Source organism: Chelon labrosus (assembly GCF_963514085.1).
Source record: "Chelon labrosus genome assembly, chromosome: 1".
In the NCBI taxonomy this organism is placed as follows: Eukaryota; Metazoa; Chordata; class Actinopteri; order Mugiliformes; family Mugilidae; genus Chelon; species Chelon labrosus.
The window spans coordinates 779,325-805,885 of NC_140337.1; the positions used below are offsets into that span (position 1 = coordinate 779,325).

The window sequence follows — 26,561 nt, forward strand, 5'->3', positions numbered from 1 at the left end:
TTGTTCTTGTTTTCTTCTGTTAATGATGAATAATATGCTGTTCTAATACTACTGAGAGCTTTTTTATAGGTTGTTAAACTATCTTTCCAGGCTATGCGAGCTTCTTCAGAATTAGTGGAATGCCAAATTCTTTCCAGCTTTCGGACTGCCTGCTTTAAACTGCGCAACTGTGAATTATACCATGGAGCTCGCCTCCTCCTATTTATGACCTTCTTTTTCAGAGGAGCAACTAAGTTTAGAGTTGTACTAAGTGATGCTGTAGTGCGATCAACAAAATAACCTATTTGTGCAGGTGTTAAATTGTGGTTGCTGTCGTGCACATCATTGTCACATGGCACTGAGGTAAATAAAGAAGGAATTGATTCTTTATATCTAGTTACAGCATCATCAGATAAACATCTACTGTAATGAAATGTCTTTTCAGTTCCTGTGTAATCCATTATTGTAAATTCAAATGTTGAGGAAATGATCAGACAAAAGAGGGTTATGAGTAAATACTGTTAAACCTTCAGTTTCTATGCCATATGTTAGGACAAGATCTAAGTTGTGATTAAAACAGTGAGTTGATCTGTTTACATCCTGAGAAAAGCCAACTGAATCTAATAATGATGTAAATGAGGAGCTAAGGCTGTCACTGACAACATCAACATGGATGTTAAAGTCACCTACTATAAATATATATTATATAATATAATATATCTGTTCTAAGCACTAAATCACATAAAAACTCAGAGAATTCAACTAAAAATTCATAGTAAGGAGCAGGTGGGCGATACACCACAACAAAAATAATTGGTTTTTATGTTTTCCAGTAAAGATGAGGAATACTAAGAGTAAGGCTTTCACATGAATTAAAGCTCTGCTTAGGTCTAGGATTAATAGATAAATCAGAGTGGAAGATTGCTGCCACTGCTCTGCCTGTGCTTCGACGAATGTGATGATTGCTATGACTGGGTGGAGTAGACTCATTTAAACTAACATATTCATCATCCTGCAATATAGGAATTCATATTCTTGAATTCAGTAATATTCGGGCCACCAGTTGACATTAATTGCTCTAGTGACTCAAGTGAACACAACAGAAGCAGAGTAAAGTGAAGTGTATGTAGTCTTTATTCATTGTTACTGCAATCACACAGTTCAGAAGTAACCGATTGCATCCTTTATATGGACATGTAGGATTTGCAATAATCATCACATTGGACAATGTTTGTCTTAGTGTGTCTTATTATCTAATCATCAGTACATTGGATTGGCACCCCTGTCCAACATTTTTATTATTATTTAAAACGCTGATGAAACTGAATTAGATCAGAACAAGTGAGGTGCTGAATTTGCACAAAAAAGAGGAAAAGTTTAAAAATATATTTTTGTGTTTTTTCTTTCCTGAAGGATCAACTGGAGGAGTTAAAAAAGCTCTGATTTTCTGGACTATTCCTGATGTCACCTTAGTATCTACTGTATTTTTCTATTCTTAGACTTGGACTTAGACTTAGATAAACTTTATTGATCCCCAAGGGAAATTGCTTGGTCACAGTAGCTTAGTGAAAGGTAAGAATCACGGAGCTACTGGAGACCTGCAGCCACTCTTTCAGGCGCCCAGGTCTGAATCAACGCCCAGGACAACACAGTGAGTTGTTGTCAAACTGGGCTCTCCAAAAATGTTAAATACCTCACTCATCACACAACTGCACATTTGACATTCAGTGTGATGAATTATCACTTCTCAATTATCATTCACTTTCAGCTTCAGCACAGTTCATTGCATCATACAGCTGATACGGTTGTCATGTTGTCATCAAATGACTCACAGATTTAAGTTACAAATAAATATAGTTTTCTTAAGGATTTATAAGGATTTCTTTTCAGCCTTTTTTCAGTGTCTGTTTTTTGCGTGTGCTTGTGCACTCCAAGCTTTTCTACTTCTCCGTGGACATCCTCCCATCATGCCATGCTTCTCGGGTGTTCCTGAGGGCCTTTGTCTTCTCTGGGTCCACCACGACATAGTCCACGCGTGTACGCCTGCCTTGTGCATGCTCCTTGCCTGAACTGTCCTGATCGTTGCCGCTGGTTCCACTTTCTGCTGTGCAGCATCTCTGATTATGTAAATATTACAAAATGCACATTTAGAGGGATTAGTGAATTAGGAAAATATGAAGCAATAGTGTGGACTTAATATTGGCAGAAGAGACAGTGGTGACTTGGCGCCCTCTTGTGGTCAAAGATAGACATTTTTGAGCAATCTTTAGCACTATAAAAGGTAAATTAAATTTGAGTTATTGGAGTGACATGACATGATGGAGCGGCACAGTGTTGTGGTGGTTAGCACTGATGCATCACAGCAAGAAGGCTCTGGGTGTGAGTGTGAATGGTTGTCTGTCTCTCTGTGTTAGCCCTGTGATGGACTGGAGACCTGTGACCTGCCTCTCACCCAATGACAGCTGGATAGGCTCCACCCCCTCAGAATGACATGATGGAGAGAAAGACAGTTCTACCTGTCTTGTCGGAGTTGATCGTCCAATGTGGAGGTCGAGGTCCAAGTACTCCACCTGTTTGTCACTCCTGGATCGTCTTAGCAACGGGCTGCCCACTCCGCCCTCTGAAGCTCGCTGTAGCATAAGTCTCAGAGACTGCATACACACAAACACAGAGAGTCTGCTTAACCAGACACAGGGAAACAAGAGAGGCATATAGAGGAAGGAAAAAAAGAGGAAGCACAACAGGAAAGGAGAGAAGAAGAATTATCTTAAAAGCATCTGCTCATTAATAGACCTGTGATTTTCTGATGAACAACACCCACAGATGTTTTTAAAAACAACTCCCTTACGTCTTTTAGGACTAAAATCTTGCATGAAACATCTTCAAGAGAAACTCTACAAGTCCAATTGCCATTGTTTCAGCTTGGTTTGTTGGCTATACCATGACCTGGGTGACTGTGAGCCTTCAGAAACTGCAGGGTACTTAATGTAAGTTTGTTTCCTGCTTTAAAGAGGCAGAAGTCCAGCTGTCTTTGGTTTAGTTTTTTTTTGTTTTTGTTTTTCTTTTGGAATTTACACCCAAAAATAAGGAGAAGTCAAGATGGATAAAAGGAAAGACGATAGATAAACAGATGCATGACAGAGCAAAAGAAAATGAGGATAAGAGGCACACTGTGGAAGAGAGAAAGGACATGGGAAAGAAGAAGAGGAGGGAAGTTATTTACCGGCTCTCCAGAGCTAAAACTGAGGCTGGAGGTCGTCATGGCGACGTAGCTTTCATCGGGGTCATCGGAATCGGAGGAAGGCGAGGAGCTATGAGAAGAGCTTGGCCTGACGCACGGACGACTGGACGGACTGACACACACACACACACACACACACAATAAACTTCATGAATATCCTCATCATTGATTGTTTGTTAATTCATTCTCAAGCAAAGCTCTCTAACATGAATATTGGTCAGATAAATCTATCAATAATTATTCAGTCAATTAACTGATATAAAAGGAAACAATTTTGAAAATGTATTATTTAAAAATAATTTTTAAGCTATATATTACCACCAATATCTAACTTTACATTACTCCCCCAGCACCAAAGTGTGGCTGCAGAGAGCAGCACAGCTTAAACTTCCTGCTTCAAACTGAGACAGCAAATATTTAAGTGGTTTGCAGTTATTTGTTGCAGTAAAACACACACAAACGTACTCTCGTGTGAAGGTTCGAGTGACAGGTGAGCGTACAGGGGGCGGGACTTCCTGCCAGTCCTGAGGCAGTGGAGTGATGTCCAGAGGAGCAGGCTTCACTGGGAGACCGAACAAAACATGGAAGCTGTTATTTAATATTCATCTTGAAACAAAGAGAATTTGTAGTTTGTTGGATTTAGGAGCAATAATTTCCATCTGTGTTTGTAAAATGCTGCAGGATAAGGTCTGGCACACTTATTTAGTGTTACATCTATATTGCATACAGTATGTTATGCTGGCACAATCGCATTATAACACAAGTGCGTCATTAATTTTAAGATGCACGTAGAACCTTTATCGCAATATATATAACCGTACTGCTTCATGACACTTTACCCTTTATTGTTCCATGCAAATACTATTTTGTAGGTTGGCCAGCAGATGTCGCCATATTCAATTATATCAAATGCTCCGAAACAGTGAATCATGTCAACACAAATGCGTCATATTGATTCAGTGGTTCGGAAATCTTCGGTTTCTCCACCACTACCGACAGCTAGAGCAGAAGGTTATGATTTAAAACCTGACTTTATTTTATTTAACTTCAGCTTTCGGTAGTGGTTAAGTGGTTGAGGAAACACACAAAGCAATTGCAAGCGAATTAAGCCATCCCACGTGATAACACTTAGTCAATCAACTTTGAGAGAGTTACAGGCAAGTTGCATTTGAAAAATGAAGATGGTAGACAGAAAAAGAAAGATATCGATACCGATGCATTTAGAAAAAACAACTGGAGAGAATCAGACGACTGAGTCTGAAAGAAAGTTGAGAAAAAGACGAATAAGACGGAGAAAGGTAGAGAAAAAACAAATGCAGCTCACTTTTATTTAGTTAATGAGAGAACATTATACATATCTGTTGTCAAACATGTTCAGTTCTATGTTATGTCACAATAAATATTGCTGTCAGGTATTGATTACATGCAGATGATGATACAACTACTCAGCTGCTTACATGCAGCGCTTGAAAAAATTCAGAGACAACTGCAAATAGATCAGCTTCCCTGACATTACTATTTATAGGCATGTGATGTGAGTAAAATTAACATCTTTGTTTTATTGTATTTAAAACAGAAGTTCTCTGATGACTCTGCAGTGGTTGGATGTATTAGAGATGAATGGGAAGTGGAGTACAGGACACTGATAGGTGACTTTGTGGAGTTGTCCCTGGCAAATCACCTACTCTTGAATGTGGACAAGACCAAGGAGCTGGTCATTGACTTCAGGAGGAAGAGGAGCCCATCACCATCCAGGGCCTGGGGGTGGAAGTAGTGAGCCACTACAAGTACCTGGGAGTCCATGTGAACAGCAGACTGGACTGGAGGGACAACAGTGATGCTGTGTACAAGAAGGGACTGAGTAGACTCTACTTCCTGAGGAAGCTCAGGTCTTTTAACGTATGCAGCAAGTTGCTGGAGATTTTCGAACAGTCTGTTGTTCTGAGCACCCTGTACTTTGTTGTGGTTTGTTGGGGGAGGAGTACCAGCAAAAAGGACATAAGTAGGATTGACAAACAGTGACACTGAACAAACTGCTCTCCATCACGGACAATCCATCACACCCACTACAGCAGATTATAGAGGGGCAGCGGAGCTCATTCTCCACCAGACTGATTCAGCTCCGCTCCCAGAGTGAATGCTACAGGACGTCATTCATACATCATTATATATTCACAATCCAGCAGGACAATAACTCGTCTTTCTGTAATAAATAACTCCATGTTATTAATGTTAATGCACACTATTGCACCTTTTTAATCCTTCATATTGCATTTCCTTATACTTTTTTATTTTACTAGATTTTTACGTATATTTTATTTTTTTAATTATTTTATTTTTTAAAGTAAAGGTGAAAAAATTTAAGTAGCTCAGCTTAGTTTGATGACTTGTGACAATCCATCATCCTCTTGATCACATTACAGAGGTTTTTGGAGATTGGGCTGACCATGACAGCGTCTTGAGCAGGTGGTCATCCACACCGTGATTTAGCTGTGTGGCATGGAGTATAATCCTGCTGGACAAATTAATTCCCAGAGTTGGGAAACAGTGTCAGAGCAGTAGGAAGCAAGTTTTCTTCCAGGATAACCTTGTACGTGGCTTCATTCATTCCTTCGCAAAGACGAATCTGCCCAATTTCAGCCTTATTGAAGCTCTGCCAGCTCATCTGACACTATGGCTTGTAGACCTCTCCAGGTTTCCAGAGGTGGGAAGTAACGAAGTACAAATACTTTGTTACTGTACTTAAGTAGATTTTTCAGGTATCTGTACTTTACTCAAGTATTTCATTTTCTGATGACTTTTTACTTTTACTCCCTACATTTGTGCACAAATATCTGTACTTTCTACTGTTTACACTGGAAAGGCAGGGTTGTGTGCCTTTTTTAAACTCCATAGATGACAAGACGTAAAATACGTGACATGATCGGACATGACTAGAGCATCGGACTAGAGAAGGAAAGTCGAAGAGTGGAGAGTTAGAGAGAGAACCTCCAGCAGCATGGATGAAGGAAGTGAACCGGGGTGTAGTGCCGACGGTGACGCTTCAGAAGACATTCCCCATCCATTGCCTTATTTAAGAGAACTGTGCGATGTTGTCGGCTCCAAGAATGATTCATGGCGAATGCGCATCGTTTTGATCGTATAGCTAACACTAGCTAGCTCTCGGTTTAAAAAACAACAACCCAATAACCCTCAATTTGTTATTAAAAATGATCCAGATGCTCATGCAGGATATCTGGTCAGTTCAGTCTAGATTATTCTGTCAGAACTTTTTTCATTTTGCAAAATTATCAACAGATGTATTGTTTCATTAATGGCAAAATAGTTTTTACTTTTTACTAAAGTACATTTCAGAGCCTGTACTTTCTTACTTTCACTTGAGTAAAGGAGTTGAATCAGTACTTATTATATTATTTTAGTATTACTTAGTATTTTTTTACACAGGTGTCCGTACTTTTACTTAAGTACAGAATGTGAATACTTTTGCCCCCTCTGCAGTAGATGACCAGGTGTTGGGCAAAGCTGAAAATTGGACTCATCAGAGAAGATGACCTTAGTCCAGTCCTCTGTGGTCTTTTGCAAACTTCAGCCTGGCTCTTCTTTGCTTCTCATTGATGAAGGGCTTTTTTCTATCTTTACACAACTTTAGCCCTGCCCCTAGGAGCCTGTTTGGAACCATTCTCACTGTGCGCTTCACACCAGCTGCCGTTTGCCAGGTCATTTGAGATTCGAATGAGCTGATGGTAATCCTGGGCAGTGGAGACAAGTTTTTGACCTCCAGTTTGTAGCTTTGTTGTCCCCAATGTCTGCTGTTTGACTGCAGTCTTTGAAATTTTAAGGATGGAAGCAACCAGATGCTCACTGTGTCACTCTGCCAGTAAAGCCAGAATGTAACACTTCGTTTACTCACCCAAAACTTGATTCCAGTTACTTTTGAGGTACTACTAGCACTGTTTTTGCCATCAAGCTGGTCCGGTTGCAATACAATAGTGACGGCCACAGCAGTGGTTTTTATACTTTTCCTTGTTAAATAAGATTTGGTTTTGGTGATCAGCTAATGCAGTGGTCTCTCAGTTTTTTCCAGAGCTGTATTTCACACTAAGTAGTTAGCCATTATGATCCTCTGGACTTTTGCTGCAAGACATTTTCTCTAATTGGACCTCTTTAAGATTTAATAGAATACCCCTGCTCTAGTCCTATTACACACATTGTCGCATGCATCTGAATCAGCTCCATGGTTTCAAATATTTTACTGTAAATGCTTCTAACATGCATCCATAATTTGTCTTGTCTGCCTCTGTGAAAATGGCGGCCCTCTGTCACATTAAATCCATAAATAAACAAATTTTTGCTCAAACAAAGGCAATGTAGAACAATCTAGCGAATCTACAATTAATTTGAAATATCTTGTGGTTCATAAAAGCGATTCATTTATTTTATCTGTATCAAGTTACTCTGGTATTTCTGCCAGTTCAGGTGCTTTACCGCCACCTGCCGGACTGAAATGGGATGCCGCGCAATTGAGGGTCCGTGTCACCCAGGTCATGGTATATCCAAAAATGTTAAAGAAAGGCAACTGGACTTGTACAGTTTCTTAAATATTTTTCAAGTAGCTTCTTCAGTTCGCAAGGACTGGTGGGGAGTTAGGGTTTAAATAGGAATATCTGTGGGTGTTACCCGTCAGAAACCTGCTGGACTACTATCTATTAACAACCCCAACCTGTCGGTGGGGGAGACTGTTTGTCCCTGTCCTCTCTCCAATGAATAGTAGACTGGCAACACATTATCAGTCAGAATAGGGGTGAAACTTGGGGATAGAAGTTAGGACTGTATTGTAAATTGATAGCAGATTATATCTCAGTCCACTTCCCCTGTTCAGAAAAGGATTTTCCAAAGGTCCAGACAATCATAATTTCTACTTAGCATGAAATACAGCTCTGGAAAAAATCCCTAAGTGTGAACTTTACTATACCCTAATATTTAATGTGGACGTTTCTATAAGCTGCTGGTCTATATGCATTGCTTGTGTGTGTGATTGTGTGTGGTTGTCAGCCGCTTGCTCTGCAGCCTTGTTAAGCAAAGTGGTTGCAGATAAATAATTAAAACTGAAACAGGCCAAAGGGGAGATGCAAGATGATGGAGAACACAGGGGTGAATGTGGAGAGAGGAAAAAAACATGAGAAGGGGAGACACTGTTTCGGGAACAGAAACAGTCTCAGTCAGGTTTTAAATGGTTTTTTATAGAAGTGTTTTTTTTTTTGTTTGTTTTTAAACCACAGTGAAATATGTTTGACCATGCAATGACAACACGTCTCTTTCCTGACAACACCCAGCTTATAGTCAGTTGCTGTCTAGTGCAAACCATTTCACGAATGTATGTTATTTCCTCTCACACGGGTGCAGAACGAAAGTGCTTAGTTGGATGCTGGCTGCAGTCTCTGCAGAGTGCTGAAGTACAACGTTTTAGCCCAGACAGCGGTGATGTGTATTGTCAAAATTAATGAGCATAATCGCTAGATCTAGCATTCAGGTGTTGGTATTGAGTGCACACTTAATGTTAAACTTTACACTCTGAAGGTCAGAATATATATATATAAAAAAAAAACTTTTCATAAAATATGATATATTGTTGATCTCCTCTCTGCTGCACCCCTGATGTGTGGTTGCTAGCATCTAGGATTTAGTTTACATTAAAAGCAAATTGCTCATCAACCTATGTCATATTAAGCAAAATGATCTCCCAAACCTTTATTTTGGGAGATCATTGGGAACCAACTGGATCATCATACCAGTTGGTTCTCTTCTTCTGTGATTTGTTGCCACAAAGTCAAGATTATTTTATCAAACTTAACTATCAAGCAAATAATTAAAAAACTGTAAGTACCTCTTGTTTTATGTATTGGTTCTCCTGCAGGGTGGCCATCACTTCTTTCCATGCAAGTTTGATTGACAGAAATCACTGAAATAAACAGACACAGAGTGACTTTTAAAGCAGAAGAACAAAAACCTCCCTTTTAATGAATGATTCTTCGTCTTTTATGTCATTTTATGTGAATATTATTATTTAATTTTTTTTATGTAAAAAATAACTTTGATAAAACATTGGTGGCTATCAACCTCTCCTCTGTGGTTTCAGGTTGCGGTGGATCGGTGGGGGCATGGCTTCAACTTCGCCTCCGCCACCGCTGATCATGGTGTGTCTCCGAAGCGGCGGGGTGTGGGGGGTGACGGGAGTCAGCAGGGAGTTACGGAAGCCCATGTGGGCAGGTGGAGGTACTTGCATCCCTAGAGACACAAGGTCACCCGTGGCAGGGTTCGTGTGAGTGGGGAGGGAGGGGGTCAGTAGCGTCATTGGGACATAGTTGCCATCTTGAAGCTGCGTGGAAGCGTCACAAGCAGGAGGCTGAGGCACCCTGGAAGAAGAGGTGAAGAAATCAGAAACTTGAATTTTTTTGAAAAGGCTCAAGTATCAAACTATCTAATCATCACGTGTTGTCTAAATAGCACAGCTGAGAGTGACATTACACATAATAGTAACAGTTATTTACTCGTCAGTTACAGATTTTTTATGATTTAATACATGCTGAAGTCCACAACTCAAAGATAAAAGCAAAAAAATAACACACTTGAGAAGCTTTGACAATAGTATTTTTTGCTTTGTTGTCCTGACCGACCTTGGTGCAACCGGTGGCTCAGTGGTGGCAGCACTCATGGGAACGTAGTTTTCATCCACATCATCGTCTTCAGAACAAACACTTCCCAGAGGTACCATGCCTTTATTAAACTGAGAGGGAAAGATCAAAAGTTTAAGTGAACTTCTCTTTAAAATGATAAATGAAAACTATAAAAACTAAGCAGCAGAAAAAATAAAGTTTTAACTCACAAAGTAACTGTTGAAGCTGTCGCTGAACTCAAACATGCTTGCTCTGTCAGACCGAGATCGAGGGATGTAAACAGACTCGCAACCTGACACAGACAAGAGACATGAGCCTTTTAACATTAACACAGACACTAGTATTTCTCTAATAATTTGAATAAAATTGCCTCATGTAGCCACCTCAATGAGAACAGAATAGCCCAATCAAATGGAGATGGGTGGTGTAAACCTTTAAAAATCTGTTCAATAGTAAAATATTAGCTCCTAATAACCACATGAACACTTAAACAAATTATTTAGCATCCATGTTAACAGTCAAGATGGAATCTCTGGTCAGAATGATTGATCGGACGGAAGACAAGTTGTTGATGTAAATGTAGCCTGTGTACTCTCCAGTGATAGACAGCAGTCTATGGACACTAAAGTGGCAATGATCTCTTCACAAACTGCTAAAAGTTTCCTCTATTTACTTGGAAATGCAGACACATAAGTACAAAAGTTTTTGGACTTCTATTTTCACCCATTTATCTTGTGCAAATATATAGTGGAAACAGTTCGACCAGATCTGGATGTCGATGGGAATACACACTAATCACCATGAAGTTGTCAAACATCAAGCCTGAGCATGTATGAATATAGAGGTGTCTGTCCTAAAGCAGCCATTAATCCATCATCAAATAACAATGGAGAATAGTCTGTTATTATTAGCATTGTATATATGTTTCTTTAGTGTTTCTGCTAAGAGCTTTAAAACAGAGTTCTGGCCAGAAAACTCTTGGAAGTCTTTGGGACAATGTTCTAGTGTAATGAAACTAATGCTAATCAAACTGTGTTGCAAACGAGCACAAATTCTTTCAGCTCTAAGGTTATAATCCCCTCACGCTTCCAGTTCTGCATAATAAAACCTCTTAAACGTAAGTCTCTGATCTCCTCTGAAGCACCAGGTTCAAAATCTTGGCAACTATTAGTGAACGTGCAGTTTCCAACAAAGACTCCTGCAGCCACTGGAATGACGTACTGAAATGCACAGGCTTGCTTAAAATGATACAGTTGAACCACTACAGCAAAAGGATGGTGAAACTAGATGGCCATGGCTCGGTCACGGTCCAGCTGGAGGCGATTTTAAGTGTTTGGATGGAGAGGCAGAGAGGTTGACAACAAATGACCAAATGAAAACAACTGATACTATACTGATTATGAAGCTTAAGGGATGCGAGGGTATTGGTAAATACACTTCTTTGCTTTCTTGCCAAGAGTTAGGGTTAGGGCTAGAGTTAAGGTAACCGAAACATTTGATGGTTATCCAAGACTGACTTTGTCCATAATAATAAAATGCATCTACCAGCACTCTAAAGCTCAAAAGGAACATGTTTAGAGTTTGCAGTGGGTTATAAGGCTCAACCATGATGCAGAGTTGGTGCTATGCAGAGCTTTGCTGATGCATGCCAAGCTGTTGAACAATATGATCAACAACCGGACATGTAGTCCACTTTTGCTTGCATTTGTGCAGTTGTTAGTTAGCTTTGTACCTCTTTTTTGCATTCTCTTTCGCGGCTCAGGCCAAACTTAACCTACATATATCATTGTCATCTAATTGGAGGATTGTCGTAATCCGTCACTCATGCAAATTATACAAATGCACAGTACCATAAATTTGCTTAAAATCTCAGCATAAAAAGAAAGTAAGCCAGGAGGGTATTTTCTTACATGTCTGGATGCGTCCTGGTGTAGTAACAGTGTTACTCCTCTGAGGATATCCTTCTCCATCCACACATTCATTCCTCCTCTTTGACTCTGAGGTGATTCGGGGTAGAGTGGCAGACCCTGAGCCCACAGAGGAACTCTCTACAGGTGCTGTGATGGCTGTGGGTTTTGGCGGGCGTGGAGGAGGAGTTGCAATAAAAGTATGGAGCTCCACTTGGCTTAGGGAGTCCACATTTGGGGTAGAAGATAGGCGTCTAGGGGGAGGCGGTTGTGGGGTGGATGCTGGACGTGGGATCTGGTAACCGCTGTTGGTGTATGAGTGTGTACTTGGATGCACATTGGAGGGTGTGTAATCGCTGAAAGGTATCGCCAGAGGACGCAGCTGGAAATCCAAAGAGTGTTTTCTGGGATGAGGAGAGGGGTGACAACGAGGTTGGCCGACTTGTTTCTGGAAGTCAGAGGTCATGCTGGCATCTAGAGATTGGCTGAGAGGGCTCGTCATGGTGGCAAGTGTCCAGGGCGCTGTCGTAAAGCTGGGGGGTGAGGACGGAGGAGGAAGGCTGTTGGGAAGGAGGGAAGATGAGGAGGAAGAGGAGGAGAAAGAGGAGGTGGCGGAAGGAGAAGGGTAGAGGTGGTCATTGTAGTTGGCTTCAAGAGAGGTGGAGGAACCTAATGGAGGCCTGGAGATGGAAAGACACCAATATAACCAATTTACAAATTTGTAGTTAGTCTGTACATTATTATATTTAAAAAAAAAAGTAAGTAGTAATTTCCTAACACAGACCAAACCTCAACAAATGACAACCAAATCTGTCTGGAAGAAAACAAATTGAATTCTGTCTCTGGGTATGATTTAAGATAAACCTCTAATCCCATTCCTTAGATTCAACACACCCATACTTCTAACTCAGTTAGTTTGACCAGCCATTTTCTACCGCTAAAAATTGAACAAACCATTGTCTTGTTGGAGCGGTCACTTGATTTACCTGATGGGACTCTGGCAGTGTGATAACCACAGGTAATCATCCTCAGCGTTGCAATCAGGCTCCATGTGTTGCACGCTCACCGGGTCATATGGGAGTGGGACCGTTCCTGTAACGCTGGAGGTGGTTGCAGCGCCACTGGTTGGGGTCATAGATATATTGGAGGTGGTGGTGGAGATGGAGATGGGAGGTTTTTCTGGAACTGTAGAAAAAAAAAAAAAGACCAAATGAGAGGTCAAATAAGAAATTAATACCCTCATGAGAAAGTCTGTCTATGGGTTTCGGCAACAAAATCGTGGGAAATCCAATATGGATCTCTGTATGTATAGTCTATAATGGACTTGAAGTGAGTGTTGGCATGGGCCCATGAGGATGGGAAGAGCATACAAGTGGATAGACAACCCAAAATCATAATGACAAATTTTCTGGGGGCTGTGTGGATTGAAACAATTAAGGATCCCAGAAATCTGTAGAAGTTAAAGCCTCCAGTCCATAGATTGTATATAAATATGGACAACACTTCCCACTTCCTTCTATTGGTCAAACTGGTGCTAGAATTCCAGAGATATGGGTAGCGGCGAATTTGGACCCAGAGTCTGGGCAGTATGGGCCGAAAGTGGAGCCATGCAGAGCTACATCATCAATGACCCGCCCACAATTCCACCAGTTTCACTCGCATTTTCATTTGATTGACAATGCACTCTGCTCTATCTCCAAAAGTTATAAAGAAATGCTGGATTATACACATTATACACACATTTATTTCTTTATTTTGTCTAAGATTCACGGTCCTGTGGGACCGCTTCATGGGACGATTGGCATGGAAACTAGTAGTCATCATCATGTCACAGCCCTTTTCTATAGCGTCAAGTAACTAACTTAAACTAAACTTATCAGAAAAATGGATGCTTGAAACTTCAATTCAGTTGTATTTATGTAGCGTCAATAACAATTCAAATTGTCTCAAGGCGCTTTACAACATCCGTTCTGAAACCCGGCCTGAAGGGGAGAGAGGGACAACACAGGCTACAGTGCTGAAAAGAAATCTGGGGTTGTTCTTGTTTTCTTCTATTAATGTATCTATTCTAAGCACTAAATCACATAAAAACTCAGAGAGTTCAGCTAAAATTTCAGAGTAAAGAGCAGGTAGGCAATACACCACAACAAAAATAATTTTTTTGTGTGTTATTTCAAGTCTGGATGAGCAAGACTAAGAGTAAGACTTTCAAATGAATGAAAGCAATGCTTAGGTCTAGGATTAATAGATAAATCAGAGCAGAAGATTTCTGCCACTCCTCCTCCTCTACCTGTGCTTTGAGGAATGTGATAATTGTTATGACTGGGTGATGTAGACTCTTTTAAACTAACATATTCATCATCCTGCAGCCACGTTTCAGTCAAACTAAAGAGATCAATCTGATGATCAGTTATCAAATCATTCACTAAAACAGATTTAGATGAGAGAGATCTGACATTTAAAAGACCACATTTAATTTTTCTATTCTTCTGTTCTACCAGTGAATTTATATTGCTTTGTATGGTGTTCCTATGAATAACTCCTCTTTTGTTGTTTTTTGATTTAAAGAATCTGGGAGCAGACAGAACATCTATGGAGTTTAGAGAGTTTTGGCTCTGAGACAGTCCTAGAGAAGCGGCAGAGAAGTGTGTAAGGCTGCACCTCTGCCTCCTGGTCTGAACTCTGGGTTGTCATGGTTTCGGGGGGTTAATAATTAAAATGCATCTTCTGCCTAACTATCTAAAAGGATAGAAACTATCCTTGAAAAATAATTATTTGACGTGTACTTTAGTGTTTTAGTTTGGCCAAAGTCCAATCTACTAACATAGTGGAGATGGAGTTGATGACCTATACTGCAGCCAGACACCAGGGGGAGCTCTACTTGCTTTGGCTTCACTTTTGAGGAGCAGTTCCTCAACCATCTTTATATACAGTTGTATACGGTTTATATATACAGTTAACTACAGCAGTTCTGGTATGTTTAACCATTCTGAAACCTATAATTTCTGATATTTCCAATATCCCCCCTTCATATTTTCACAACATTAGAAATGTTGCAGTATGATGCAGTCCACTTACTTATGCTACCATCAACGCCTTCAGACTTGCTCTGGGGGTTTCAGGCCGGGTTTTGTAAAGCGTCTTGAGACAATTTGTATTGTTATTGACGCTATATAAATAAAATTGAATTGAACTGAATTGAATTGAACACCTTTTCAGCACTGTCAAATATCAGTTTTGTTTGATTAAAATCAGTGTTGCGCATGAACGCATTCAATGAATGGTGTTCATCGAACACGTTGTGAACTGTTTTGTGAACCCGACATGCAATTTATGGCATACAGCATGGCTGGTTCAGCTGAAAGAGAAGCTGCCTCAGGCACCGTAGAAGCAACTGATTCACGCAAACAGTTGAGTTATTTCCTCGTACAGTGGTTATTCAAAAAAGCAGTACAGATCATGGGCGAAAAAATATCATAGGCTGGGGATGGATGGGCAGGTCAGTCAGAGATTCTATTAAACAAGAATAGTTTGTAGCTGCTCATTTGAAGAAAAACAAAAAAAAAAACAGAGAAAATGAATGGGAATTGTTCATTTTGGAGTCTTTGAACATAGTTCAAAATTAAAAAATGTTAACCATGAACTTCATCTAGTTCACTTTTATCTGTATGAACTGAACTTTGGACTAGTTCTTGTTTAGTGTGAACTTGCTGATTAAATATACTGTAGGTAGAAGTTATGGTTGAGCTGGTGTTTTGAATTATAGTGTATTAGACTTTAATGTCATGGTCCTGGGTTTCCTGTGCATCCAGTGCCTTGTTTTTGTTCTCTCTTTCTCTTCACTCTCTCTCCCTCTGTCACTGTCATTAGGCTCACCAAGGCAGGAAACTGGTGGAGCACCTGACCCAGCTGTGGCCAATCTCCAATCAACTCTCTTTAAAAGGCTGGCTTTGGGTTGCTGGATAATTCTGCATGTCTCTGTCTGAGACTCACTGTGACTTTAACACGTTGTGCTTCAGTCTTGTGCATTTTGGCTGTGGCCTTTGGCTGGACCGCCTATTACACTTTAACAATTAACAATGTGCTAACTTTTAACTGTGCACATTTTATATTCTCATGTTTTGTTTTTAAGGTTGCATTCTTAATTTCAAACATTAACCTTTGATGGGATACAAATTTAAGGCCAAGATTTGGACGCAACATGGTGAATGTAATTAAAGGATATGATACCAGATCTGTTGCCCAACCTTTCTGCATCTAGTTTACTCTAAATATGAATTTCCTGTTTGGAAAACATGAATATTAGCATAGAATATTGATAAAACAAGGTCCCAACAATAAACAAATGGGAACCGCAATCCACCGATTTTGCTTTAAAATGATCAGTTACTCTTACAATATTAAAATAACTTCTCATGCCAAGAAGTTCAACTTTCACATAACAGGACCCTGAAGCAAAAACATCTCTGCTACAAACAGAGATTGACTGACTGACTGGATCATTGTGGTTATTAACTTCTGTGCTATCCCTACAAAACTCAAATAAAGCTTAATACCATATTTTATATTTTGAAATATTTTACAGGTCTTTCACTTATGTCACTGACAAATCCTTGCGGCATTTTTGTGCATCTTTCTGTTTGCAGGTTCTCGATCTCCAACTAGTTTTCGTGCTGACTCAGCCACAGCCCACACACACATCTACCCATTCCAAATGCATAATAAGTAGGTGGAGTATTTTTGATCCCTCTATATAAATTGATCTCTTCTGTACCGTCATCAGTCGGGTTGAAGCCACAGAGCATGCAGATTGACGACACCCAGCGGTTCATGTCCTCTTCAGACTCAGCCACCAGGTACCAGGTCCTCTCCACCGTCTTCAGATCGAAAACAAAGCTGCTCTCCAGTCCCCTCTTTGTGAATGACATGCCAGCATCTACCTGAAGTCAAGGGGACAGTTTTGATCAAAAAATGTATTATATGCAAAAAACTTTTTTCCACACGTTATTAACCAGTCTGTATATTACTTTCTTTAGTGAATTAGACTACACTTATGGAGGGATGAAACAACTTATGTCTAACCTACCTACATCAGATCACAGTCCAACAATTACTTACGTCTGAACCAGCACTTGTAAGCTGTCAACTTCAGCTATCATTTCAGTTAGTGAATGGTAAATGTTCTTGTTTTTACATAGTGTTTTCTACCTATTGGTACTCAAAGCACTTTCACAGTCTCAGTGACAGTCGCTCTCACAAGCACGCATGCATTCACACACTGAGCACTGGGAGCAACTGGGGGTTTAGTGTCTTGCTCAAGGACAATCAAGGACACTGTGGCATGTTCGAGCCGGAGGGCCCCCCGGTTCGCGGACAATCCTTTTATACACACAGTCATGTGTCCATCTCCTTACCTGTTCACAGAGGTTCATGTTAATGGTTCTTATTGGCCGTCGGGATTGCTGGTTCTTGTAGTACTGTAGGATGTCCGGTTCTCCAGTCAGCCGACCACTTCGCAGCACAAACCAACGTTTCTTCCATGCCTGGAAATAGAGACAGGGAATTGACTGAAAATTTATTTGGATTTTTTATTTTTTTATTTACTTTTATTTTTTTCTTTTCTCAAAAACAACTGATGAGGACACAGCGATGACTCCCAGGCTCTGACCATCTAATTAATCAGACAAACAAGTAAATATTCAGTGGCAATTTTAGTCAGTGTGCAGAACTTTGTCTTTTCCTTTAGGGGTTTTGTCAGGTTTGAGCAACTGGTCATGTTACTGCCCTTTGCAGGATAAAGTATTAACAACAAGAAACATCTTTCAAGTGTTCCAGCTGTTTAATTTCCTCACTTTTGAAGGGATTTTTTTTGCTTTGACATATTTAAGTAGTCTACGGAATGGATGGCATAGGCAAGTCGTTGCAGTCCCAGTCCCAGCTGATGGCCTCTAAAATGGTGTGTCATTACCAAGGTGTCACACAAGAAACATCTTATAATGAGTAAAAGCATATAGCTCCCTCAAGACCATCGCAACCTTATTTATGCAAAACATACTGACAGCATTGATTACAGATGAAGTTATAAACCAAGATATGCCCCCAGCCTTATCTTGGAAGTAGAACACACATCATTTCTCCATAAGCCAGACAAACATTTCACCATAAGCCGGCCACAACCAGCTCCTTGCAAGATTTCTGACAGAGGAGTGCAAAAAATCAGAGGAGTTCAAAAATGGCCTAGAATTAGCAAGTATAATTGTTTAAAAAGAAAGATTGCCATAAATAATGAACTCAACCTGTATGCATGCTCACTATGTAAGAGCCCATTGCTGAAGAATAAGCATGCTGAAGCTCATTTAAAGTTTCATGGTGTGGGCTGCTTTTCACTATACAGCAATGGCTAACTTAATATAATTAAAGGAAGGATGAATGGAAAAATGTACTGAGACATTCTTGAGAAAAATCTGCTGCCATCAACAAAGATGATAAAAAGGGTTGTTCAGCAAGACAATGATCCCAAACACACAGCAAGGAAACTCTCAACTGATTTCTGAGAAAGAAAATTATGAAAGTTGCTGGAATGGCTTAACCAATCACCTGACTTGAATCCCATATAAAAACCACGGAAAGAACTAAAGATCAGAGTTCATTGCAGATCCCCATGGAACCTTTAAGATCTGAAGACTGCCAAAGTCACATCTGAGCAATGCACGCGACTAGTCTCTCCATACAGAAGGTGTATTGGAGCTGTCATTACCAACAAAGGTTTGTGTACAAAGTATTAAATAAGTTGCCTGTGTGGATTACTTGTCACCGATATCTAGTGAAAATTGCATGTCAGTAGCATCTTTAAAAACATATTTACTGAGAAAAATTGTGACAAGTTCAATAATTATTACAACAAAACATCACACACATTCTCTGTCTGACACACACATTTAGGGAATTGCTAAATGTTTGACTGCACTCTCTGGTTGTTGCCTTTGTGCACTGGGCATTATGGGTAGAGTTAATCTCCCATGGGATGACGATACCTCATGATTACTTAAAGCAGAACATGAAGGATTTTAATTGAACAGCATTTGCACACAGACAAAAATCGCACTCACTGTCCAAGTGAGCATCTCAGTTTTTCAGTTTATACACAAAAGAATACTTGACAAACCCCTCAGCTCCAAGACTGTATTGAACACACCAGCAGGACCTGGCAGACTATACATCCACCGTTTTATTCTACATTCAGAACTACATTGATAATGTCCCTATTGAAAAACAGGCCAGACATTATCAGAACAACAAACAATGGATTGGCAGGGAGATCAAGCAGCTGTAAAGGGACTGTAATGTAGCCTTTAGGTCTGAGTACATGGGCTCCTACAAGTGGACCAAATCCAACCGAGAGAGGCATTTAGGGGGCAAAGGCAACATACAGGAGAAAGACCGAGGACCATTTCAGTGAATGAGACCCATGGTGCGTACAGCATCCAGCACCTCACCAACTTAAGGCTGCTTCAAGGATCCACCCACCAGCTCCAGCAGCAACCTAGCAGAGGAGCACAACCACTTCTTTACACGGTTTGAGGTGACTGAGGAGGACTGGATGAACTCCCCCATCATCAGTCAACAACCTGGAACACATTGTGAGCATGGTGGAATTTAGGAGAGTGCTCCGAGGTGTGGACCCCAGGAAGGCGGCTGGTTCTGACGGCATTCCAGGGAGTGCTGAGGGACTGCGCAGACCAGCTGGCCGAGGTCTTCACCGCCATCTTCAGCCTGTTACTGTCCACCTGCACCGTCTCCACATACCTCAAATCTGCCACCGTTGTTCTAGTCCTGAAGAAGACATCTGTCCTGGCTGGTATGTCAAGATGCTGTTTATGGACTTCAGTTCAGCCTTTAACACCATCATTTACAACAGAATGGGGTCCAACATAACAGTCTGGTCATAGTACAAACACACATGCCAGTGGATTAAGGACTTCCTCACTGACCCACAATCAGTCAGGCTGGGGTCCCATCACCTTCAACACGGAGGCCACCCAGGGCAGTGTGCAGTGTCCCCTGCTGTTCACCCTGTACATTCATGACTACACACTATACAACAACAGCAACACCATTGTCCAGTTTGTGGATGACATGACTGTTATAGGCCTAATTAGTAACAATAATGAGTTAGCCTACAGGGATAAAGTCCAAAGAGTCACGGCATGGTGTTCAGATAACAACCTGTTTCTGAACCTCTCCATAACTAAAGAGATGGTGTTTAACTTTAGGAGGAACGTCTGTCACATTCAAGGAGACACCGCGGTGAGGGTCAGTGATTTATAGATTTACAGAGTACATGGTACAAACACCACTGCCCTTCTGAAGAAGGCACAGCAAAGGTCACTGAAAAGAATAAACCTGTCCCAGTATCTGCTGCTGTGTTTCTACAAAAGCTTTGTGGAAAGCATAATCACCCACAGCATTTTGGTGGAGTTTAAAAGCTGCACAGTGGCTGACAAGAAGGCTGTGCAGAGTCATCATAAAATCATCGTCAGTGCAGAGCATCATAAAAACACAGCTTCCCACACTCACAGACTCATACAGGACTGCTTCCAGACAGGCAACAGTCTCTTCACAGTGCTTTCCTCTGAAAGCACTGTAGAGCAAAACAGATTCTATCCAAAAGCAATAAGCAAGCTAAATGCTTGAGACTCCAGACTGTAAAATTTCAATATGCAATCGGATCCGGAGCACTTGACACTGGCACTGTGTTCGTAAAAAAGTATAAAAGTATAAAAACACAGTTTTTATACTGTCTTCTTTTAGCTCTTATAAAAAAAACACAGAGGAAATGGCAATAAAGGCATTCTGGTTATGATTCTGATTCTGATGCTATGAAAAGAAACAACCATACAGCTATTTGAACGTTCAGGCCTTGTGCTTCTAAGTGGAAAAACATTATGTCCGTTAATTTTCACTCGTCTAACAAGCCAACAGTACATTACAGGCCTCAGCTTAAGTGGGTGTGTATTTATGTGTATGATCAAAGTGCACAGCAATTAAATATTGTACAGCATGTTTATTCCAACGTCTTTCTCTCCAAACACAGACAGGAAGAGGAAGTAGCTGAACAGGAAGTAAGAGATGCCAGTAGAAGTATGTGTTTACCCTCTGTCTCCCTTACTTTGTTTGATGATCAGTCATTCCTCAGGCCGCTGGTCAAGGAAAAGCGGCAGGGTGGCAGCAACTAGTATATGAAAATATTTTCTACACCGTTCTAATTAAAGAAACAATTGCACTAGCTACTTATAAATCCATCGTTAACTATGTGCGCGAAGTGCATTGTTTCTGTGAAATGCGGGGGGGGGGGGGGGGGCTGGAGCCTATTCCAGCTGTTATCGGGTGAGAGGCAGGGTACACCCTGGACACATCGTCTATCGCAGGGCTAACACAGAGAGACAGAAAATCATTCACACACACACCTACGGCCAATTTAGAATCAATGTCTTTGGACGGTGAGAGGAAGCCGGAGTACCCGGAGAGAACCCACGCACGGAGAACATGCAAACTCCACACAGAAAGGCCCAGTGGGCCCATGGATTCTTGCTGTGAGGCATCAGTGCTAACCGCCTCTCCACTGTGCCGCCCCAGTGAAATGCAATTTATATTAATTATTAAACATTTTGAAGCTTCTAGCTATTTTATTTAGCTACCTAAACTCACTAACTAGTAAGTATCACACTGTTTGATAAGCAACCATTACACCTGCTAGTCACCTTATCTTTAAAGAAAAAGTGCAAATTTCCATATTGTGGGGATAAATAAATTATTTCCTTGTCTTACTTGAGTTGTTCAGCTATATCACTGATATACTTGGCAATTAGTACAGCAAGATGACAGTTTTACCTGGCAGTAAGCTAGTCCAGTTAGATAACAGTTACACTTGCTAGGTCACTAGTTCATTAAGTGCTGACAGTCAGTTGACTACGTTTTTTTTTAGCTAAAAGTTACCCTTTGTTAGCTAGTTTATTTCGCTTTAAAAAAACTGGAAATTAGCTACAGTTAGCCAACAGTTGCACCTGCTTGATGCCTAGTTTAGACTATGTTGACTATGTAGCTGTCTGACAGTTAAGTAGTTCAACTGAGTATTTAACAGTTACACCTGCTAGATGCTTAGTTTAGACTATGTCACAGTCAGACATTTAAGTAGTTCAACTGAGTATTTAACAGTTAGTTAGGTAGTTTCTGTTTATCTAGTCACGTACTGTAGCCTATATAGGTTTACAGTATGACAGTTATAGACAAGTAGCTAGTGTTAGTTAGTTTAGTCGCACCTGCTAATGAAATAGTTCATCTGGTTTTGTAACTGTCAAAAAGCAAACTCAATTATGCATGAAAAGCTAAGTGACAGCCTTGCAACTGACTAGATAACTTAACTGTAGTTTCTATTATTTGTCAGACATTCACTATTTTTAATGCCTGATTAGTAGTTTCTTTATATGCTGATAATTGTCCTTAAAAGTACATTTTAAAATCAGATCAAATGAAAATGTTAAGATACAGGTTTGGTACGTATCATACCAGTGAAAACAGTAACAAAGAAATGTAGAATTTCCGACACTGGTGTTTGGATTTTCCTATCACCATCATCTTAGTGGCTGTTTTGACAAAGAAAATCCAAATTTGGATTAAGAAAGTCTGGCTGGGGCCGAGCTGAAACAAGCAAGAGGAAACATTCACTGTTCTGTGGTTGGCTTATCTCACATACCATATATTTTTTTTGTCTTGAAACAGTAACATCACTGAGTCTGTGATTAAAACAATTGATCACAAACTATTTTTTAAGTTTTTGGTGTTTTAAATGACCATACAGTGGCCAAAAGAGGCACTGCGGTCTCATTTTAGCTTATACTTAGGTTTTAAACCTTTGTTGTTTTAGCTACTTGTTTATGTTTGTGCTGTGCATTTCCTCCTCAGTATATCAACTTAAAAGTAATACAAATAACCTCTTTTCCTACAACAGTTCCTCACTCTTCTCCTTTTGTTTTGTTTCTTTCTTTGACCTCCGACCCGAGCAGGAAGAGGGCACAATGGTTCTAAAATAACGCTTCCTCCATCCTGCCTCCAAACCAAAATTAACACCAGACCTGAAAAACAAATGTCCCCCTGTTCAGTTCATCGTTTACTGATCTATTATTCCTAATCTTTTTTGCATATATTTTTCAGTGCAGTCTATTCAGTGCTGAGCTGTCAGCAGACATGTGACCTTACAACACTTTCAGTATGATGGCTATCATTGTTCAGACAGTAGCACAGATATAGCCTGACAGATAACTAGTTCAAATAAGTATGTAATAGTTATACCTGCTAATAAGTTTATTTGGCTATATGCAGTTAACCCTGGCATGTACAGTTAGGTACCTATATGAAGATAGTTACCTACATGAATGCCAGTTAGTGAGTGCTAAAACTTAGTCCTGCTAGTCTGTCGATTTATTCAACTTTATAACAGACCTAAATAATAACTGTCCTGCTGATCAGTTATTTATTTAGGCCCACTCATGTATTATTCCTAACATTCTTTTCAAATTCAGCGCTCAGTTGTATGTATGTACTGCCGATATGTGACCTTACAACACTTTCAGTTTGAGGGCAATCATTGTAGATATTGTAATCAATTAAATTACATTTCAGTTATTAATATATTTCCAAAATGAAACTGAAAAGCTTCAGTTATACATATTTAAGGACAACTTCTTCTGTTCCTTATACAATATAAATGACACTGACAGTACAACCCAGTTAGTAAGTAACTATGAAACTGCATTGGTCATTGTATTGGTCTGCTATACTGAGTGGTGTCAAGCATTTGCTTCTCTGTGAAGTCGGGATGCATGAAATTGCCCTGAAATTCCCACTGTTCACCATTCAACGTCTTCAAGTTGAAAATCAGAAATGCTCAACTTGTCTGGAGCACATCATGGATGTCATGGATACTCTGATGGCAAACTGTTAAAAGGTGCCCAAACTGTGAGAGATATGTGACACAGAACATGTGCAGATCCAGCTTTACTTTAACTGAGTTTGACCTCATGGGTGTGTGACGTCTGTTATTGCACTCAAGCTTTCAGAATTTACTTCATCGTTCACTGTAGTTCTGTTCCAGCCTCTGTGTGTTTCCAAATCTTTTAAATCTTCAGGGAGGCCCCCTTCTTCCAGCTAGACCCAGCTGAGAGTGATTAGCTTATTACATAACCCACACACACAGCTTTCAACAGAGCAGGGAGTATAATGAGGTACACTTTACACTTTACCCCAGTGCTCAATCTGACCATATGAACACACATAGCCTGCAGCAACTATCATTATGGGGTGCTTTGTGTGTGTGTTGACAGTATACACACAGCTGGCTGGCAGTGTGTGTGTGTACACACTTCACAGTACCATCATAGCTGAATGCATACACAGTCTCAACAATAGAGTCATTTCTTCTTGTTTTTCTTTTTCTTCCACTTTCACCTCCACCTTTTTCTCTGCTTCCACTTCATGGGGAAGGCCTACTTCTTTTCTAATTGAGGAATGAGGAACTGCAACAAAGTGAAACTGTTTATAATCTGTTTTATGCACACTCTCAAGTTAAGGTGAATTGTCGGTAATGAAGTCTTGCTTATTAAAGTTATTCCATTGTATTTTTATTCAGATTTTGGGTCTTTCATTATAATTTCTTTAGGAAGACCTCACTTTTTTCTGCTATCATATATTCATTCTTCTCTTGCCATGCTGACATGCAGACATGCTGCCTGAGAAAGGAAAATGTTTGACAGCAGAAGAGGAATAGAAAGTACATGAATGAAAGAGAAAGAGACTAAGATGTGTAGAGGGAAAATAAGAGGAAAAGAAAACACAATTCTCTTTAAACTGAAAGAAAGGAAGACTAGGTGTAAATATGGAAAGTAAAGATGAGATTAGCTCAACTCACTGGCAAGGCATGCCAGCTATGTGGTGTGTGTGTGTGTGAATGTGCACTTTTACAGCTATCTTTCCGAGGACCAGTCTGAGTTTGACACCAATGGAGTGAGGACATTTGTGCAAAGTGAGGACATTTTGGCCAGTACCCACTTCTTTACAAGGGTGTTTGAAGGTTAAGACATGGTAAAGTTTACAATTAGGTTAGAGGTAGGTAGGTAGAGCGGGTTAGCCACGAGTTGTCCACGAACCAGAGGGTTAGTGGTCTGATCCCCGGAACGTGACACATGCTGAAGTGTCCTTGAGCAAGACACTGAACAAGACACTTGCTCCCAGTGCATGGCACTGGTGTGTGAATGTGTGTGTGCTTGTGTGAACGAATGGGTAGATGTGTCTGTGACTGTAAAGCGCTTTGAGTACCAATAGATAGAAAAGCGCAATATAAAAGCAAGGCCATTTACCATTCTCTGAGACTTACGCCGTTTCCTTGGTAACAGTTAAAAATCTGTTGTTGGAGAATGCATGTAAGATATTATGTGTGAGAAATAGTTCATTACGAACTAATTCAAACATTTAAAACTGTAAATTTGTATTGCATAAGGTAAATGTTGATGGAGTCCAATCTATGAATGAAACAGTTTGGTATATTTATCTGTTTTTACTACAGCTATCTTATGTTATCTATGGGCTCTGTAGGTCCAGATGCTCTTGTGCTCTTGTGCTGTCTCTATTTTGGAAAAATAAAATATTTTTCTTGCATATGTTATAATTTGAAGGACCAAAGGCAGGCTAAACGCAGGGTCATTTCATGTACAACAGCTGACAGCCGTGCTCTACTGCTTTATTGTTTTACTATTATGACTGTGTGACTTCAAGAAATTACTCAGTGTGTAAACATTGAGACTAATCTTCAAACTTAATTAAAAGCTGCACATGAGAGGGTCCATGAGCAGTCCTGATGAAGCATCTTTGCGCAAGTCTTTAATAGGTCACACAACGGATAAGATTACCATTTTTGCTGGACTTTAATGTTTCACAGACAAAGTAAAAGTGAAGTACTCACGTAACGCCGCAGCTTTTTCTCTGGGGGAGACTTTCGCAGCCATCCTTCACACACCACGTCCCCTGCATCGCTCATCTTGATGCCAGCACAAAGAAAGTGCCTCCTATCAATCAGTCAATTAGTGTCAAAAGCAGTCATATTCAGTTTATGTGCTGAATCAGTCAATTAAAATCCAAAGGACCTTTGATTAGTTAGACTTCTGATCACTTTATAAAGTTCCTGAACAGACTTCGCACTGACCTAGTCTCCAGTCAGTTAATCTTTCAATCAGTAGATCGGGTGAAATCAGCTCAACTGTTCCCATCCACAAATAGAAGAACTGCTGCTTCTCCGTCGACGGCTGAGTCAACGAATCACACCTCCTTTTGAGAGATTTTCTACTTCCTAGCACTGATCTCTCACTCCTCCTCTCTCTCTCTCTCTCTCTCTCTCTGGTCATGCAATAACCAAATACAGTGCCTCAGTTCGGACATTCCTTTTTCATCTCCTCCTACTTCCGTTCTCCTTCTCCTCCTCCTCCTCCTCCTCCTCACTCCTCCCATTCCGCTCCTGCTCTGTGTAACTGGAAACTCCCCCAGCGGATATGCATGTGTGTGTGTGCGTGCGCAAAAGAGAGAATGTGTGTTTAAAAAAATAAAAAGAGATGTTGTGTTTTCATTGTGGAGGCTGTGGTTTGCAGTACTGTTGACAGTAAACGGAATTTCAGTGAACACGTGAGTGAATCATCTACTGAATGAAAACACATC

At 40.3% G+C, this 26,561-nt stretch overlaps 1 protein-coding gene across 1 annotated transcript; it reads right to left on the minus strand.

Moving 5' to 3' along the window:
- Nucleotides 1–637: 637 nt before the first annotated feature.
- LOC311493556 (GRB2-associated-binding protein 1-like) lies at nt 638–26,398 on the minus strand. The gene is made up of 13 exons (XM_084552272.1): nt 25,816–26,398; nt 17,216–17,344; nt 16,576–16,741; nt 12,788–12,986; nt 11,805–12,481; nt 10,104–10,186; nt 9,895–10,004; nt 9,338–9,633; nt 9,105–9,179; nt 3,686–3,782; nt 3,203–3,332; nt 2,496–2,630; nt 638–2,096 (listed from the first exon to the last, which is right to left on the minus strand). The coding sequence occupies exons 1-13, from the start codon at nt 25,888–25,890 to the stop codon at nt 1,920–1,922; spliced, it is 2,349 nt and encodes a 782-aa protein (XP_084408398.1). The 5' UTR covers nt 25,891–26,398; the 3' UTR covers nt 638–1,919.
- Nucleotides 26,399–26,561: the final 163 nt, after the last annotated feature.

What these genes read in the sequence shown, in the direction of transcription:
- LOC311493556 (XM_084552272.1), bottom strand. Translation starts at nt 25,890, where the DNA reads ATGAGCGATGCAGGGGACGTGGTGTGTGAAGGATGGCTGCGAAAGTCT. An exon ending in CCTGAAACCACAGAGGAGAG is followed by an intron (nt 9,180 to 9,337) that starts GTTGATAGCCAC and finishes TGTTTATTTCAG; the next exon opens with TGATTTCTGTCAATCAAACT. An exon ending in GATCAACTCCGACAAGACAG is followed by an intron (nt 2,097 to 2,495) that starts GTAGAACTGTCT and finishes TTACATAATCAG; the next exon opens with AGATGCTGCACAGCAGAAAG.